At 55.9% G+C, this 18,865-nt stretch overlaps 1 protein-coding gene across 1 annotated transcript in view; it reads right to left on the bottom strand.

The window, feature by feature from the left end:
• Nucleotides 1–15,622: 15,622 nt before the first annotated feature.
• Nucleotides 15,623–18,865, bottom strand: part of RFC2 (replication factor C subunit 2) — a 30,612-nt gene continuing 27,369 nt past the window's right edge. The window contains exon 11 of the mRNA XM_007940470.2: nucleotides 15,623–15,733. Coding sequence (XP_007938661.2) covers nucleotides 15,623–15,733 — 111 coding nt within the window. The remainder of the gene's footprint in view (nucleotides 15,734–18,865) is intronic.

Raw genomic sequence — 18,865 nt, forward strand, 5'->3', positions numbered from 1 at the left:
GACATCCCTGCCCCAGGGCTATGGGAGGGAGGAAGGGGGAGCTTCTGTTGGTCCTGGCCCTGCTGCCCCTCTTTCCTTGACACACACACACACACACCGCCCCTCTCCTACCTGACAGCTCTCTGCCGGAGTGGCCGTGGGCTGCCCGCTGTAGGCCTGGGAGGGCCCTGTGTCTGGCTGTGTCGGAGGGTGGGCTGGGCTCCCAGCCACCCTGCCTCACCCCAACATCCCAGGGATCCTCTTGTCTTTTCCTCCAGCCACCTGGGCAATTGAAGCCTTATTAACAGCCACCCAGCCAACCTCATTTGAGGCCTCAGGTTATTTGGGGAAAATGAAACAGGCTCCAGAGCAGAGCCCCAAGGATAAAGCTTTCTCAGATGTCAGACCAGCCTGCCACCTCTCACTTCCCCCTGCGCGGGCTCTACGAGCCCCTGGCCCTCAGTTTCCCCATCTACAGCATGGAAAGGACTGGGATATTGGACAAGTGGGCCCCAAGGGCCCTTCCAGACAGAAGACTTCAGATGCGGACCCCAGCCAAGCCCCAGAATGTTCCCACAGCCGCCGGCTGCAACCCTTGTTCATATGAAAACTGCCCACTTCCCTTTGTGCTATTTTGGCCGGCAGAGCCCCAGGGCCGTGGTGGCCTCCCCTCCCCACCCCACCCCGCCCTGCCTGGCCTCTTGGGGCCCTCTTGGGGCTGTGGCCCTGCCTCTCCTGGGGAGCCCGCCCATCCCGCCCACCCACCTGCACTCAGAACCTGGTGGCAGAAAGGGGCTGGGACTTGCAGTCTGGGGCCAGGCACTGGACTGTTTGTTAAATTAGCTTCTTTTGAAACTTTCAGGATTTTTAAAAATTTAATATAGGAAAAGGGGAAGAAGCATTGGGTTTGGAGCCACCTTGCTCTGGGATTGAGTTCTGGCTGTGAGTCACAGCTATGTGAATGTCACCTCTCTGACCTTGGGGGCCTGGGCTAGGAGGGTCTCAAGGCCAGGGATTGAGGTGGTCCCATGTGCCTGCTGTCCTTCATCTCCCAGCTCATCCTGGGCCCAGCCCCTTGGCCCCTTGAGGGTCAGTGGAAGGGGTGGGGTCAGGCCTGTGTCTGTGAGATGGTCCAGTTGGTAGGCTCTGGGCAAGGTTGCTCCATGTTTGTGGTGGGCCACCCAGGGCCTGGCTCTGACTGGCCACCAGCTGCCCCTTCTCTTCCACGGGCGCTGAGGAACCATAGTGAGGGGAGGTATAGTCATGGTGGCAGCCAACCACGGCCGGGTCTGGCTGGATTTCACCAGGCTCCTCTCCTGTGAAGGGGCTCCTGACAGACCCTCCCAATGAGTGCTACCACGTGCTGGGATTCAATGACTGAGACCCTCTCAGGCTCCTCCCCCCCAACACCTAGTGCGCTAGTGGAGAGGGGACGCACCAGGCCTACCCAGCACCCGCCCTCAGAAGAGATCTTGGGGTGACATGAATCTTCCATTCTCCTCATGGGAAGATTGCCCCATCACACCCTCAGATGAGATCTTGGGGTGACGTGGCTCTTCCATTCTCATCATGGGGAGGCCGCCCCATCACACCCTCAGATGAGATCTTGGGGTGACGTGGCTCTTCCATTCTTATGGGGAGGCTGCCCCGTCGCCCTCCGACCAGATCTTGGGGTGACGTGGATCTTCCGTTCTCTTCACGGGGAGGCTGCCCCATCACACGGCCAGGAAATCTTGCTCTCCCCACTGAGTCACTTGGTTTGGGGGGCGGGGCAGGAGAGATGGGTCCTCCTGTTGGCCCCTGACAGTGGCTCAGTGACTCAGGGGACTATAGTGTCATGGCCACAGCCCTGGGCCAGCACTGTTTCCCAGGCACAGATTCTGGACGCTCCCAGGGGTTCTGACACTCTCCTGAGGCCACAGCCACCAAGCCAGGCAGCCCTGGCCCAGCCTAGGCCGCAGGGGCCTGAATAGTGTTTAGATGGGAACCTGGAGGAGGAGGCAGGCACTTTGAAGCCCCCTTTCTCACCCTGAGTACACCCCGTACCCTCTTTAAGGTCCGTTTTCCCCCAGCTGTAAGGTGGAGAGAAACCCTCCCCACAGATGGTGGAGGCGGGAAGACTGGTGAGCTCAGAGGTGCTCAGTAGTGCGAGTTCCATGAGTGCCACAGAGGCCCAGCTGCCCTTGGACACCATGATGTCCCCATTGTCAGGAGGCTGAGTCTCTGCCACCAGCAATTCCTTACGGAGGCCCTCTTGAGCATGGCTGTGCTTTCCTTCCCGGGCCACCATGTGCTGTTGTGTGTGGCTTCCTGAGGCCTCACGGTCACTGACCAGGCCACGGCCCACGCCAGCCCTGCGTCCAGCCATCTCCTTCCCAGTGGTCGCCTCCACCCTACCCCCGCCTCATCCCTGCCCCCCACCATCTCTGCCTGCTCGTCCCACCACAAGCCACCACAGAGCCCTGTCCTGAGACTCTGCTCTGTTCCCTCAGCCCTTGGGCCTTCTCTCAGGGTCAGCCTCTCAGACTTCTGAGAAGCCTTCCTGATTTCCAGCTGAGTTGAGGGATCTGGGCACACAGGGGTTTAAGGAATGGAAACCACTTTCCTAGGTCCCTCTCAGGGGCCATGAATGGAGGCAGAAAAGAACCCTAAGCCCTAGGGACAGTGAGGGGCTTCCCTCATTGCCCCGTCACATGGGGACAGGAGGGCCTGGCCTCATACCTCAGGGAGGGGCAGTGGGAGGTGGTGGGTGGAGCCGGAGTTGGGGTAGGCAGGCCTGGGTTTAACTCCTGTCTTTCCCCTCAGCAGCTCTGGGCTTGGTCTCAGTCTCAGTTTCTCTCTGTGAAACAGGGCAAACCTCTCCCTCTAAGGGCATTTGTGTGGTTCCTGTGGGTTAAATGAGGGCAGCTGTGGACCACACACGCGTGTGCTCCTGTCTGGTGGGCCCAGAATCTTCCAGGAGTTACCAAGCTTTGGTGATGGCGGGCAGGGTGCTGGTTTGGTGGGGGGGGGGGGGGGGGGGCTAGTTCAGGCCCAGGCCAGGAGCAAGGAGGGAACAGGGCTCAGCTGTTAAGCTGTCAAGGGATCGTGTAGGTGAGAAACCCGAGCATGGGGAGGCGGGCGGGGGCCTCCAGTGGACACAGCCCCTTGCTCACAGCCCTCACCTGCACCTTTGCAGGAGGGCTGCCGGGAGCAGACATGAGTCTGGAGACGGAGCTGCTGTGGATGGGGGCGGTGCTGCTGCTGCTGCTGGGCACGGTGGCCGGCCTGTGTGCGCGCTGTTCCCGCCCAGGTGAGGTGGCTGAGTGACCACAGAGAAAGGTGGACGGGATGCTCTCAGGTGGAGACCCGGTTGTGCTTGGAAGGGGCAGTCAGTGTCCTCAGGAGGCAGGGCTGAGCCCCAGGGGTGGCTGGGGGCCCTGCGGGGAGTGGTATTGGGGTTTTCTGGGTGGAGTGATTGTGTCCAGGGCTATGGGCTGCCCTGGACCTGGGGGGTGCGGAGCCGAGCTACCCACAGCGTCCACCTTCGGGTGCTGCTGCTTCTCATCCATTCATTTACTTACATTTTTGTTTTTAATTTTTATCATGATTTGGGTGAATGTTTACAAAGCAAATTCATTTTCCATGCAGCAGTTCATACCCATTTTGTCTCATGACGTTAACTCCACTTCCCCACAGTGTAACACAATTCTTCCCACTTCCTCCCCATAGTTCCCTGTTCCCTGTGTCCTGCCCTCCCATGCGCTCCTGTGCCCCCGCCCCCAACTGTCTCCCTTCTGTTCTCCCATGATCCATCGCTCTAAGGAGTGGATCTCTCCAGATGCTTCTTCTAAGTTAATGGGGAGCAGATGCCTTTCCATTGTCAATAAATAGCCCATGGTGACGGGCAGCTGTCCGCGGCTGCAGAGGACACAGGGGGACAAGGTGAGGGGCCTCGGGCCTCAGTTCTCACCCAGGACCTTGCCGACCCGGGTCTGTTCTTGCAGGTGCAAAGAAGCCCAAGAAAATCTATGAGCAGAGGAGCCTGTGAGTCCCCTCCATGTCCCTGCCAGTCCTGGGTGTGTTTGTGTGCCTGGGTGTGGGCGCTGAGGATGTCTCCAGCACCCCTTGCCTCACCCCTTCCCTGCTGCTTCCTCCATACTGGGCCCCAGTGGGTCCTTGAGCAGTCAGGAGAGAGAGAAGGAGGGGAGCCCAGCACTGTCCTGTGGTCAGGAAGGGCTTCTGGGAGGAGGGGGCGCTGGGGCTGGTCAGACCAGCCGCTTCTCCATCTTGTCCAGGATGCTCTCCTGAAATCCAGGCAGCCTGTGCCCTTGCCTCCACCCTACCTCCCTACCCCCACCCCTGCCTGGGAGATGCTCCCAGGAGAGCCTGCTGCCTGGGTGCTGGGGCGGAGGAGGACCCACCCTGACAGACTTCTCTCACAGAGACCCTCGGTGCAAAGCCAAATGTAGTATGTGTCCGAGACTCCCCTGGAAAATGTTCAGAGAGCTCAGGGGATGATGTGGGGGCATCCCTAGGGGACTAGGAGGAGATGGGAAGGATGCTGAGGGAGGAAAAGGTGAAGAGAACATTCCAGAGAAAGACAGGACGGTGTGGGCCAAGTAGGACTGGGTTGACAGCTGCCTTGAGGTGTGTGTGTGAGGCAGCTGGGGTTCAGATAAGAGAGCCTAAACTGCCAGGAAGAGCCCCTGGCCTTGGAAGAGAGGGCCACGGGGGGCAGGCACAGTTGGAGGGTAAGAGCAGAGATGTGGGGAGTGGAGGTGCCAAGATGGGGTAACACCCCAGGCAAAGTGAGAGGCAGGGCATGGTGGGATCCAGGCACCCTGGGGCAGTGGACCCTGTGAGCACAGAGGGGTGAGCTGTGCAGGCCACTGCAGGCCCAGGGGGCTGAACCCCCGAACAACCCAGCACAAGGGCAGTGGACATCAGTGTCCTGTGAGTGAGTGAGCGAGTGACTAATCGTGGACAGGGAGACCTCGGAGCCTCGCACACACACACCGGCCATGCCCACACACTCGCTCACACGCACTGGCTCACCCCCATGCACACGCATGCCTGTGTGCAAGTGAGCATGTGTGCACACTCACCCACGTGCACGTGTACCCACACGCACACTCATGCGTGCAGTTCTCATGTACTCATGTGTACGCTCAGGCAGGCAGGCACCCATGTACAAACACACACACATACCTTCTCTCATTTCCTTTTGTAACTGAAAAACCACAATGAGATTTGAAAATAGAATTGTTTCATCCCTACCCACCCTTGGGGCCAGGGCTGAACCTGTATGGGCTTTTTTGGGCCATTCGTCCCTCTGGCCCAACTGCCCATGACCTCCACCAGGGGTGGTGCCAGGCCTCCCTGGTGGCCCCACGCCCCTGCCCGTGGACGCTCTCCCTCCCCTCAGTCCCTTCAAGCCCAGGCCTTGAGTGATGTTAGAGCCATAGACTGTCAAGGCCAGCGTCTGGACCTCCTCAGGTGGGAGGAGGTGGGAGGATGACATGGGCTGCTTCCATCTCTGCGATGCCTCTTCCTGCCTTTCCAACTCCCACCTCCGTTGGGGTCAGTCCCCCAGCCTGCAGGAAGGGACCGCTGTGTGTGAGCCACGCCCCCCTCCCGCATCACCTCACCCCTGGTCCCTCAGGAGCTCCCGGAGAGCCGGGCCAGGTGTGCACGTTCTAGTCCTGGGGTGGCCCCAAGACCTCTTTTATTGATGAACTCATGTACTCATTAGTGTGTGACCTGTATTCTCAAGGACTCCTCATGGTCCAAGATGGCAGCTAGAGCTCTGGCCCTCGTCTCTGCATTCCAGGCAGTAAGAAGGGAAGGACAGAAAGGGTGCCCAGCTGACAGTGCCCCCTTGAAAGATTTCTCTGGACAAGCCCCAACAACCCTGGCATGCAGCTCGCTGCCCAGAGTCTGATCACGTGGCGCACTCAGGTGCAAGGAAAGCTGGGAAAGAGACTCTTTAGGCAGGCACATGGCTACCTACATAAAAATCAGGGTTCTTGTCAAAGAAAGAAGGGAAAACAGGTGGTGAGTTGGTACCTAGCAGTGTCTGTTGAGCCTTGGAGTTGTCCCACGAGTTATTAGGGAATAAATGTTGTGTTTGAACATCCCAAGAATATGTGTTCCCTTGGCAATGTTAGATACTCCCCAGGGTAGGGGCAGCCTCTTTGTCCTTCCTGGTTGAAATCATTTTCCAAAGTCACAGCTGGGTCTCCCAGCAAGGGGCCAGGCTCAGAGACCTCTTCAGCAACCCTGGACCTTAGCACTGCCTCCTAGCACTGCCCACAGACCTCTCAACTGTCTCTGGGGAGGCTGAGACCAGGGTGGGCCATGTCGGGGTGGGTCAGGCTGGGCACCCGGGGAGCCAGGAGGGCGGCAGTCCGCGGAATCAGGATTTCAGGAGGGGCCTCCGCCCTGTTCTTGCTCTGGTCCATTCCTCCCCTCTCTGTTCTTCTTCCTTTCTGTCTGTCCACCTCTACTGTCCCTCTGTCCCTTGGGCTGGGGGAGGCCAGGCCCCAGCTTATCACAGTCCCTGTTCTTCCAGACAAGAGAGTCGACAGAGCTTTGGAGTGGCCAGGACCTACTCCCGTGAGTCCCCAAGGGCCTGGGGCAGGGGGCGTCCATTTCAGATCCCTTCTGCCCCATCTGGTGGGGTGAGGAGGTGGCGGGCTGCACCAACTGGGTGGGCTGGGGATTGGTTGAAACCCCTCTTGTCCTTTGCAGTGGTCAGGCAGGCATGGCCAGGGCACCTCGTGGACACAACCCCTGCCATGGTGCAAACGAGGTAGGAATGAACTCCCTGTCCTGGGCCCTGACAAGGTCCCAGCTCCCCACTGGGATGAGGAGGGGCCTGGGAGTCCCCATCTGGCTGAGTCCATGCCAAGACCTCGCTCCCTCCTGAGCCTTAGTGCTCCATCCTGAGGGCCCCATCAGGGAGGCTGTGGGGTGAGGCCTGGGCTTCGGACCCCCAGAAGCCTTTGGGCCTATCCCCCTGGCCCCCTTCAGCCTCTCCCTACCCGACCCCCCAACAGGAAGAATAAGCTGGTGCATTTCTCCCCCAGTGTTGAGGGTGAGTGACCCCGGACACAGGGGTGGGGAGCAGAGGCAGGTCTAGCTGAGGTGCAGCTGAGACAGGTCACCACCTGGTGGGACAGGCACTGGCAGATGAGGCCTGGCAGGGAGGCTTTCCCAAAGGAGCAGCACTGAGCTGGTCTGGGAGAGCCATGGAGCTGGCCTGCAGATAGAGGCAGGTGCAGGGGGTGAAGGCTGGGCCTCCTGGGGTGGGGCTCAGGCCGGGGGGAGGGGAGGAATGAGCACGGGCTTCCTTTCAGACCCTGCATCCTCCAGGTACCAGAACTTCCGCAAAGGTAGGTGGGCTCTGGGGGTGGGGGCTGGTTGGGGCCTCAGCCCAGCTCAGGCCTAATTCTCGTCACCTCCTACAGCAAGCTGGCATGAGTCAGATGCAGCCTACATGTAAGTGGCCTTCTCCCTGCCTGTCCCCTGACCACCACTGCCCGGGCTTCCTCTCTAGACTCTCTCGGGCCACTGTCTCCCCATAGGTGACCACACCTTGGTGGGATGGGGACCTGGCCCTGCTCTGAGGGGAGGGCATAGCTTTTGGGGGGAGACTCACCCTGTGTCATCATCGTCCAGTCGAAGACAAGTTAGGACATGACGGGGGAAATAGCCTGTGGGGTGCTCTTCTCATTTCTTTTTTGGGGGGATTAAACTTCAAGACTGACTATACAGCTTTTTTTTTTTTTTTTTTTTTTTTGTGATTTGGGTGAAAGTTTACAGAGCAAGTTCATTTTCCATACGGCAGTTCACACACATTTTGTTCCCTGACGTTGACTGCCATTCCCCACAATGTAACAGCTCTCTTCCCACTTCCTCCCTGGAGTTACCTCTTCCCTGTGTCCTTCCCTCCTATGTGTTCTTGCCCACTGAGCTGTCTCCCTGTGCAAACACTGCCCTTCTGTTTCCCACGGTTGGCTGTTCTAAAGCGTGCACCTACCTGGTGTAAATGTTCACCTTATACGCCTGTCTTATCATTTAGCTGATAGGTAAACTGAGGCCCAAGGCGGGCAGGGACCCGTGCCCGTAACAAGGCCAAGGTGACAAAGCAGGCTGCAGTCCCCTCCAGCCCCAGGGTGGCTCAGGGGCCAAGGAAGGTGGGACAGAGAGAGCGGTGGGGGTGGGGCGATGCCAGCAGACCCCCACGGTGCCCAGAGCGCTGGGGGCTGGAGCAGCCTTAGCCTCACTGTCCCCCATGCTGCCCCCACCCCGACCGTGGGCCTGCCCCACAACCTATGCTGTGTCTGTGTTTTCCTGCCAGAGATCCCATTGCCGAGGACTATTACAACTGGGGGCAGTTCCAGAAGCCCCCGGAAGGTGAGGTGGTGGGCAGGGTGGCGGGCGTGGGAGGAAGCAGCAAGGGAGCAGAGCAGAAGCCATGCTCTGGGGGCCAAAAGGTGCCTGAGTAGACACGGAGGGGTGGCCGGGCCTAGGTCTGGGTGCGTTGGCGGGAGCTTGGTGTCCGTGGAGGGAGGCTGGTATAGAGAAGGAGGGACGGACAGCCGGTAGGGGTGAGAAGCTGGGGCGGGGAGTGGGCACAGTGGAGAGGGGGCAGGCGGGAGGCTGGGCCCTCATCATCCAGGCCCCCCCCCCAGGCCCCCCCCAAGTGCATCTGGGACCTCAGAGGGAGTCCCAGCGCAGGGGTAGCCATGCTGCTGTACACTGAGCCCAGTGCGCTCCAAGGGAGCTGGGACCAGAGACCTTTAGCATCTTGGCTTTACAGAACGAGAAACTGAGGCCCAAGAGTGGGAGTGCCAGCTGAGGAGAGCACTGGCCTGGGGCTTGAGTCTAGCCTCTGACCCTGGGCTCCTTCCTGGGCCTTGTGGGGAGAGGGCTCCATGGTGGGGAGGAGGAGTCCTCCCTGGTAAGGAGGGTGGGACCGTCAGCTCTTGGGGCCCCTGGGACACAGCTTCAGACAACAGCTGGGGTTAGGGTGGGGCCTTGGGAGCTCAGTGTCCAGTTGTGGTGCCAACTCCCCAAGCCAGGCCTCTGGGCAAAGACTCCAAGCCTCACCTGGGGGAGTCTGGCCTCAGGGTGGCATCCCCCAGCCCCACCGGCCAGATCCTCTGAGGTTACCACTTCCTGTCTGACCCCGTCCAGGGCCTGGACTCCAGCCCCTCCTGAGTGGCCCTCCCCTGTGCACCCTGGGAGGACAGGGCAGGCGCCAGGTGGAGCTGCTGCAGCCAGGCCAGAACCTGCCAGGAAGGATGGGCTGGGCGCTGGGGGCGAGAGGGCTGAGAGGGAGGGAGCAGGGGCCAACTCAGTGGGCGGGGCTTCCCTGGCAGATGACGACGACTGCGGTTCCTACCAGAACGTGCTCATCTGTAAGCCTGGGCATGCGGAGACTGGGAGCCCCGTGCCAGGTGAGGCCACCCGCCGAGGGGGCGGGCAGGGACAGCAGGCCAGCCCGTGATGGGTGAAGTTCCTCTGCCCAAAGGCATCACTGCTTTCAGGCCTGAAGGCTTAGTGTCTTCTCTGGTGCCTTTGGGCACCGCTGCCCCAAGCATTGCCCCCAGTGTCCTGGTGGCTGTCACCCTCAGCACCTGGTGACGAGGGGATGGGCTGCCAGCTCCAGGGCTGGGTACCTGGTGGAGGCAGCCCTGAGCAGTCGCATTGGCCGCCTCGCCGTGCTCTCCCCAAAGCAGATGATGAGAAATCCGAGGACTACCAGAACTCGCTGTCCATCCAGCAGTGGCGGGACTCCAGGAGGACTATAGGTACGTGGCCTGAGGGCAGAGCATGCCGTCAAGGGGGGCCTGAGGGGTGGGGAGTGTTGGGGGAACCTGAGGGGGCTGGTCTGGCGAGGCCAGGCGGCCAGGGCTCAGCCAGCCCTACCAATCCCACAGTGACGCCCAGGGGCCGAGCAGAGTGTCCGGCAGGTGAGTCCCTCACAGCACGAACCTGCTCCTGGAGGCAGGACAGATGGCACCGGAGCCTTGTCCAGTGTGGCCTTCCATGCGGGCTGGTTTGTGGCATCTTTTGTGTCCAGGGCTCTCAGCAGGGGTCTGGGTGGTGTGTCCTGTCAATCAGCTGACCGCCCACCTGCCTGCCGTCCTGTTGTCCGCAGAATTTGCACTGACGGAAGCAGCGCTTTCCCGGACTGGAAGCGCCGATGAGGACGGCAGTGAGCCTGATTATGTGAACAAGGACGTGGCAGGGGACGCCTAGAAGACCCAGGGAAGGTATAGCCCCTGGGGTGGCCTCACAGGCTGCAGCAGAGAGCTAGCTGCAGGCGGGGTGTCCTGGGGAGCACACGAGGGTGCTGAGAGGGGAGGCCCAGTAGGGGGTGAGGGCTGCTCCTGGGCTCTGAATCTTAAACGGAAGGGAGATGGCCCCAGCAGTGGCCGCCTGGCTCCCCCCTACCCTGCCCCCGCTGCTGCAGGACGCTTGGCAAGGCGTTTGGGAGTTACCAGGTGAAGAGGTGGGTCTGGGTGGGTTTCCCAGCCCCACCCTCTTACTGTGCACCCATGGAGCCCATTTCCTCACTTGCAAAACGAAGCTGTGGGTACCTACCTCTTTGATGACTGAAGGACAGCGCTAGAATCAGAGGCTCTGAAGGAGGTGGGGACAGAGAGGTGCTGGTGCCAGTGACGGGGCTGAAGTGGCTCTCAGCAGCTCACACACCATCTCTCAAGAGGCTGAGTGGAGGAGGGGACAGGCACCCAGAAGGCATAGACGCCAGGCTAGGACCACTGCTTGGGAGGCAAGACGACCGTGCACACCTGTGCGAGGCCCCCCACAGGCCCACGTGGGGCCATTGCAGACCCAGCAAGGCTCCCACAGGCCCGACACGGGCGGAAATGAGGGCCTGCTGGGGGCAGAGACCACTCCCAAAGCTTCACTTAGCGAGGCAGAGGGACCGTGCAGCTTCTGGGGAGGACATCAGTTGTGGCAGGCTGTGTGCTGGCAGAAATGACATAAGAGGGAAAGGTAGGGAGCTCTGGTGGCTTAGTGCCTAAGCCACTTGACTGCTAACCAGAGGGCTGGCGGTTCAAACCCACCAGCCACTCCTCGGAAGGAAGGTTGAGCAATCTACTTCTGTAGATACCGCCTCGGAAACCCAAGGAGGGGTCGCTATGAGTCGGGTCCGATTCGACGGCACACAGCAACAACAACAACAACAAGGATGATAAAAAAAAAAAAGAGAAAAACCCAGTTGCCCAACCCATGGTGACTCCATGTCCTGTGATGACCCATGTCCCATGTGACTCCATGTCCCGTGTGACTCCATGTCCCATGTGACTGCACATCGTATGTGACTCCATGTCCCATGGTGACTCTGTGTGTGCAGTTAGAACGGCTCAACGGCTGAGTTTTTGGAAGCCAGGCCTGCCTTCTGAGGCACCCCTGGATGGGCATAAACCGCCAACCATTTGGTTAGCCATCGAGCGCTTAACTGTTTGTGCCACCCAGGGACTCCTAGGCCGTGGCAGGATGGCACCATTTTCCTCCTGGATCCCATGTAGCCGGAGAATGGTCTGCCACCGCGTCTCAGCATCCCCCACGGGCCCAAAGACCCTGCAGTGGCCCAAACACTGCTCTAATCTGAAGGGCTGCCAGTAAGGCAGGAGACAAGTGAGCTGAGTCAAGTCAAGCAGGCAGCAGAACTTGGGAAAACTTCAGTGTGTTAGGGGAAAGGATGGGTCTTGGAGAGGGGCACCCTAGCGTAGGGCACGTTCCAGAGATGACCGTCAGCATTCCTGCTGCAAGAGTTCCTGCACTAGGGAGAGTGTAGAACCCCTAAAGCCTTGCTCAGAATCAAGAGGTGCAGCCAGGACTTCAAACTAAAATCAGAAGCACAAGCGCCTGGGATAAGACACAGGTCAAGGCTGCCTGACGGCAGGTTCCCTTCTCAGCCGCTGTTGGGGCAGCTGAAGGCTGGGCTTCACTGGGTAGCACCTGCTCCCCTCTCCCAGCCGGCCACTCCGGAGCTGAGGGAACAAAGTCCAGGGCAAGCTGTCTCAACAAACTCTTCTCCTTTTCCCTGAAGGAGCCATGGCAAGGAGCAACGGACACCGCTGAGCTCACACTATTTTCTGCCTCTCAAAGGTCACAGGAGTGAAGACAGAGCTGCTCGGGTTTCAGACAGCTTGGCTGTGGTTCTGGAAGGCACAACACACCCCCTAGGACCATCTGGCCATGCGCAGTGTGGCCCGGGCAGCAGTGCTTGGCCATGGACAGTTACATGGGGCAACGCCAACCAGGGCTTCCACGGGGCAGGGCTGGTGCAGAGGAAACACAGTTCCCATGGGACCTGATCCCAAAGTGAGGGCTGGTGGCGTCACCACCCCCCTTATCTAAAGCTTCCCACCACACCGGTCTTCATGTCCTCTTTTGCATTGGATACTAAATTGCTTACTAATGTTGGCTGTGGCATTTCGTAATGACCAATAATAAGCTTGTACAGTTAATTTATATAGTGGAGCCGTATTTAAGATTCTGCACTCCAGGTTAGAGATTCTTATGTTTTCTCTCTTACAAAGCATTACGTGGACTTAATTTTCAGCATACTAATGTGGGGGAGTCCTGTCTCTCCTTTGCCCCTCAGTGGGGCCTCGCACATCTTGGGGCCTTAGATCACTCAGGAAACACGATGTCTTTGTGACCCTTCCATGGAAAGGTTTCTGTACATCACAGTCCGGGGAGGCAACAGTCAGAAAGTGGCCAAGGCCCCTGGACCAGGCGGGGACACCCCTGCTCCAGGCTGGCTGGCTGGGCAGCAATGGGACTGTCCCGTGGGAAGGGCAGACAAGCCACAGGGACCACTGGGTCAGGGAACAAGTGTTCAGTCTAAACCTGTCAATAAACCACTTCACTTTAAGGGCAGTCCTCCTGTGTCTGCTTTCAGGCTGAGCGGCCTCCAGAGGCCCATAAGAAATGGCAGGCAGGGGCATCTGACCTCTTAACTTCACAAGGGGAACGAGAGAGAATCACTACCTGGTAGTTTCTGAGAGAAGTAAGGTGCTTTTTTTTTTTTCCCCATCTTAATTAAGACCCTAACTCAGAGCCTTTCCTGGGTCCATTCTGTGCCCCTATTCGACGGTGTAGTCTGGGGGTGGCTGAGCCTGCCCAGGAGGGGTGGCACTGAGGAATGCTGGCAGGTCGCTCCCCTCCCCACTGCCTCCCGCTCCAAACCAAGCTGCGCTGGGAGTTAAAGGGACAAGGGAAAACCACGTGGTCCTGCCCGGTTGTCCCCAGCACCACCCCTGGAAGCCCACAGGAGCGGGGAAGCCAGCGTGACACACAGGCTGTTTTCAATCAGAGCTTTGCACGAGGCCACCAAACATGGAGGAGCTCTGGTAGTGTAGTGCCTAAGGCACCTAACTGCTAACCAGAAGGCTGGCGGTTCAAACCCACCAGCCACTCCTTGAAAGGAAGGTTGCGCAACCTACTTCCATAGTGATACCGCCTCAGAAACCCAAGGAGGGGTCACTATCAGCCAGGTCCTACTCAACAGCACATAACAACCAAACATGGAAACATGGACGGTTTGTCACTTCCCTCCCCTTAATAACATCATTTTAAAATCTAGCATTTGCTTCAAAGTAACTATGGTGGTTATGTTTTTGTGTCAACTTGGCTGGGCCTGGCTGAGTGGCTGGACAGCTGGTGGTAGTTATTTCCCATGATGAGACTGGCAATCAACTCCATGGTGGATCTATCACAAGCAGCTGAGTAGCTGCCTTTGGGTATGTGGTCTGCTTCCTGTATATAAGGAGAAGCTCTGGGAATGGTCTCCGGCTTATGGCACTTGGACCCTGCATGTAGCCGTGTTGTTGTTCAGCAGCCTGCCATGCTCTGCTGACCTTGGGACTTACAATGGACTTAAATTAATGGCCTGCTGTGTGGTCTGGTTAACAGTGGGACTGTGCCATTTTATTTGTCAACCTCGGGCTTCTCAGCCTCAGCAGCCAGCAGCTGCCTGAGTGAAGAAATGCCTCTAGCTCCAGTGGGCCGGGAGCAGGAGGCAGAGCTGAAGCCCAAGGCTGAGGGGCTTTCACCCAGCACCTAGAGCCTGGCACTTTGAACTTGGACTTAAAGCCTCCAAACTGTGAGAGAATCAACTCCTGTTGTTCAAGCATCCCATCTGTGGTATATTCTTGTCAGAGCGGCACGAGGGAACGAGAACAGTAACCCAGGAGTTGGGCTGGCTGCCGAGTGGGAATACAGAGGAAGCAAGATGGGCTACATGTCGGTAAAACTGCTGAAGGTGAGTGATGACTGTTCACGGGTTCACTGTATCGTTCGATCTGCTTTGGAATAGAGGGTACTGTGGTTCAGAGGTAGACTCTTCACCTCCCACACAGGAGACGCGGGGTCTGGGCTGGCGTCTCACATGCAGCCGCCACCCTTCTGTCATGGAGGCTGGCGTGATGCTGTGATGCTCAGCAGGTTTCACTGGAGCTTCCAGACTGAGAGGGACTAGGCAGACGGGCCTGGTGATCAACTCCCAAAACTCAGCCAGTGAAGCTCCTTGTGGATCACAGTCTAAGCACAGCCAATCATGGGGCAGTGCAGGAGTGGGCGGCGTTTCTGTCCACTGTGTGTGGGCCCACCACACGTCAGTGCCAACTGGACAACAGCTAATGACTTCTGTATACACCTGAAACGTTTCATAATTAAAAAAAAATAGAACCGATCCAAGAAAACCAAGTCTACAGATTAGTAACAGAATTCAGCGGGGGATCCTAGAGCAATTTGTCCACACTGCTACCAGGGAGAGTGACGTGGCTGCAGTTGTCCTGAGTGACACATCACATCACTCCAGTCAGTGACACACTACAAACGCTTTGGAAGGGCTCATCTTCCAAGTCTAATAAACCAAAAAGCAAACTCACTGCATCGAGTTGATTGTGACTCATAAAGACGCCCATTGGGTTTCTGAGGTGGTGAATCTTTACGGTAGATTGCCCAGTCTTGTTTCCGTGGAGTGGCTGGTGGGTTTGAACTACCAACCTTTTGGTTAGCAGTCAGATGCCTTAGGCACTGTGCTACCAGATCTCCTTTCCAACTAATAGTCAGCAAAATCCACCCAACCCTGGCCTCCCCACAGGGACTGGTCCCTTCAGATTTCCAGAACTGAGAGTAGCTTGTCCAGTCTTTTATCTGAATCACCATTTCTACTTGTCAAGCTGGGGGCACGCAGAGACAGGACGCAGTCCTCCTAGGGACCCTGAGTTATCTTAATGACATGAAGGGAGGCCACACCCACTCACAGACTCTTCTCCACAGGCCTTGTCCTCGCCCTGAAGTAAAGCTGGGAAGCAGGGCAAGCGAGGTGCAAATCGTTCGTTTTATTACACAAAGCCAGCACATACACAGCCCATGCCGGCCCCGAGTCTCTCTGAGGCCTGTCTGCCCTGTCACACACCTGCAAGTGTGCGGCTGAATGCGGACCCTCGGGGAGCCAAGGGGAGACGCGAGATGTGCTGGAAGCAACGGTAGTTTACAGGAGGTGTGCTCCAGCGCCGGCCTGAAGCACCGTGTCCAAGTCTGAAGGCCCTGGGTCCCGTCACTCAGGAAGGAGCACTCACGTGGCCCAGGCAGGGCGGTCTCGGCTCTAACTGGCCACTGGGGCTATCGTCTTCTGACACAGCCGGGCCAGGAGCCCCGCCATCTGCAAGAGGGAGTTCACACCTTCTGCAATTTTCATATGAGTGTATCCAATCTCCTGGAAAACAAACCATATGTAATTCTGGTTAACAAGTAAGGAGGTGTGTTCTTTAAACCTGATCCAACAGTTTATTCAAAATTGATGCAATGTTTGTTGTGTATATTCTTAACAACAAATGGAGAAAAAAAAATTGATGCAACGATTTCAAACTCCAGTTGGAAAATGAACTCTCAGATATAAGGAATTCTGTTTAACCAAACTTCAGTTTATTTCCTAAAAGGACACAGGTTTTATGATGATAGGTAAGAAACTTCTTAACTTTGGGCTCAAAGGGTCTGAGAATGGGCTCTGGAAGCTACCCCAAGAGCCCTGAGAGGATGTGCAGGTGAAGTACCTGTGCACTGGGCTGTGGTGCGTTCCATCCGTCTCACAAAGGTCAGGGCCAAAGATAGCGTCAGAACCCCTCAAACCAAAACCATGACCTTCAAAGGCAGAAGCCACACAAGGCAGGTGGACCTTCTGATGGAGCAGTAAGCCAGACCTCCTTCCTCTGAGGTACCCAGTGTCCAGGAATCACCAGTCGAGGCTACCCTGGGGCTCCATGAAGTCCGCAGTAAAGACAAAGGGCAGTGAGCTACACAGGACACAGGACTCTACTTCTGCTGGGGACGGAGACGGCGAGGGCTCTGAATTTAGGTCACGGGCTCTGAATTTAGGTCGCTGGCTCTAGGGAGGGCTTTCTCCCTCTGTCGGCTCTGCAGGAAGGTCCCCGGCTCTTCTGAGCTTCTGCTCCTTGGTGATCTCCATGTGGCATGGCACCTACCTTCCCCCATCTCTGCTTGCTTGTTGACTCACAACACACCCTACGCTAATGGTGCCTCATGACCAAGACTACCCATCCCCACACAGGATTACAGCCACAGTAAGAGAGGGTAGGGTTTAGAACACAGATTTTAGGGGACATAATTCAATCTGTAACAATACAGAAACCACTTTAGAGAAAAACAGGGCAGCACAGCACTGAGACCTCTGCTTTTAGATGCCGTGGCGCTGGTTCCAACAGCAACCTCACGTTTGACAGAATGACACGTGGCCCGTCTGGCGCCATCCTCACAGCCATTGCTGGACAGGAGCCCACGGCTGTGTCCTCCGCGTCAGTCCGTCGCAGTGAGGCTCTCCTTTCACTGACCCTCGCTTTACAGAGCACGACGTTCTTCTCCAGGGGTGGATCTGTCCTGATAACATGTCCAAAGTCAGCGAGATGCCGTCTCGCCTTCCTGGTTTCTGAGGAAACACATCTGCTCCCTCTGGCAACCTGTGGTATTCTTGGTATGCCTCGTCAACATCACAGTTCAATCTGTGGTATACTCGGTATGCCTCATCAACATCACAGTTCAAACGCCTCAGCTCATCGTTGGTCTTACACCTTCTCCAGCTTCGCATGCATACGAGGCAACTGGAAAGACAATGGCTTGGGTCCGTGCACCTTAGTCATCAAAGTAACATTTCTGCTTTTTAAGACTTTAGAGAGATCTCTTGCGGCAGATCTGCCCCATGCAATATGGTGTTGGACTTTGTGACTGCCGCTTCCATGGGCTGAGCACTGTACAAACGTTGAATTCTCACCACAGTCTTCTTTCATTCCCATTTTACAGGTGAGGAAACTGAGGTAAGAAATTCGGGTAGACTGTTGTAGAAAGTGGCAGAGCTATTTTGTTTTTTTTCTATTTAATTTTTCTGTTGAATATTTTATTGTGGTCAAATACATGTCACGAAAATTTAGCCATTTTAAATGTACAATTCAGTGACATGAGTTACATTCACCACGATGTTTAATGACCACCACTATCCATTTCTGAAAGTTTTCATCCCCCACCCAGCAACTCACAGCTCCTGAAGCAGGAAGTCCCATGGCTCCTTCCCACAGCCCCTGGCAACCACAAATAAACTTTGTCCTCACACATCTGCCTATCCTGTTATTTTTCCAGCATTTTCTTTCTTTTTTTAAAAAAATTATTTTCCTGCATTTTGTTAGAGCAGCACAGAGTAACCTAAACAGATCATTAGAATCCCAGAGGAAGAAAAAGATGGAGCAGAAGAAATATTTGAAATAATAATGGCTGAGAATATTTAAAAAGTAATGAAAAGTATCACATCATGGATTCAAGAAGTTTGGAGAACCCCATCAAGTTTAAAAACAAAAACCAACCCGACACGTCATATTTCAACTGCTGAATCTGAAGATACAGAGAAAATCCTGATGTCAGCAGAAAAAGACCTATTATTCTACTGAAGAACAAAGATCATAATTATAGCAGACGTCTCATCATGAACAATACAAGATAAAAATGGAGGAAAAAAGGACAATGGGACATCTTTCAAGTGCTGAAAATAATAGTGTCAACTCCTAATTTGCAAAATTGTCTTACATAAAGGAAGGAGCATAAAATGGTGACATCCATGAAAATGGTGGAACAGAGCTCTGATGACCCCTTCTGACAAAGAAATGAGGAAAAACCAGCAAAAATGGTCAGAATAAACTTTGTAAGAACTCTGGAAAACAGTCAAAGGTTTACAGCAACCAACTGAATCCTGAATAAAGAAACCCACTGCCACTGAGTAGACTCTGACTACAGCCATCCCCACAGGGTTTCCAAGGCTGTAAATCTTTACAGAAGCAGACTGCCTTGTCTTCTTCCTGCAGAGCAGCTGGCGGGTTTGAAGGACCGACCTAGTTAGCTGCCAAATGCCCTCACCAGTCCTTGAATAAAGAAAAAAGGCAACTTATCAAATCACTAGCTGACCACAAGCCAAATGAACTGACTTCAGAGACCATACAAGACAGAGTCCACTGTTTCAAAAATGGCTTAGAAAAGCTATCCCACCAGCAATCCACAACAAATCCTGAGGAAGAATCAGATTCCAAGATGACTGTATTAGAATATTCAAAATGCCAGTGCTCAACAGAAAATTACAAGATGTGCAAAGAAACAAGAAAGGTGGCCCATTCACAGGAAAAAAAGGAAATGAACAGAAACTGTCCCTAAGAAAGTGCAGGCACTGGATTTAGTAGACAAAGGCTTTAAGCCAACTGTCTGCCGTACGCACAAAGAGCTAAAGATACCATGACCAAAGAAGTAAAGGAGCAAGGAGAACAATGTTGCCATAACTAGTGAATATAAATAAGGT

Source organism: Orycteropus afer, unplaced genomic scaffold (assembly GCF_000298275.1).
Source record: "Orycteropus afer afer isolate SDZICR_OR568_19922 unplaced genomic scaffold, OryAfe1.0 scaffold00006, whole genome shotgun sequence".
Lineage (NCBI taxonomy): Eukaryota > Metazoa > Chordata > Mammalia > Tubulidentata > Orycteropodidae > Orycteropus > Orycteropus afer.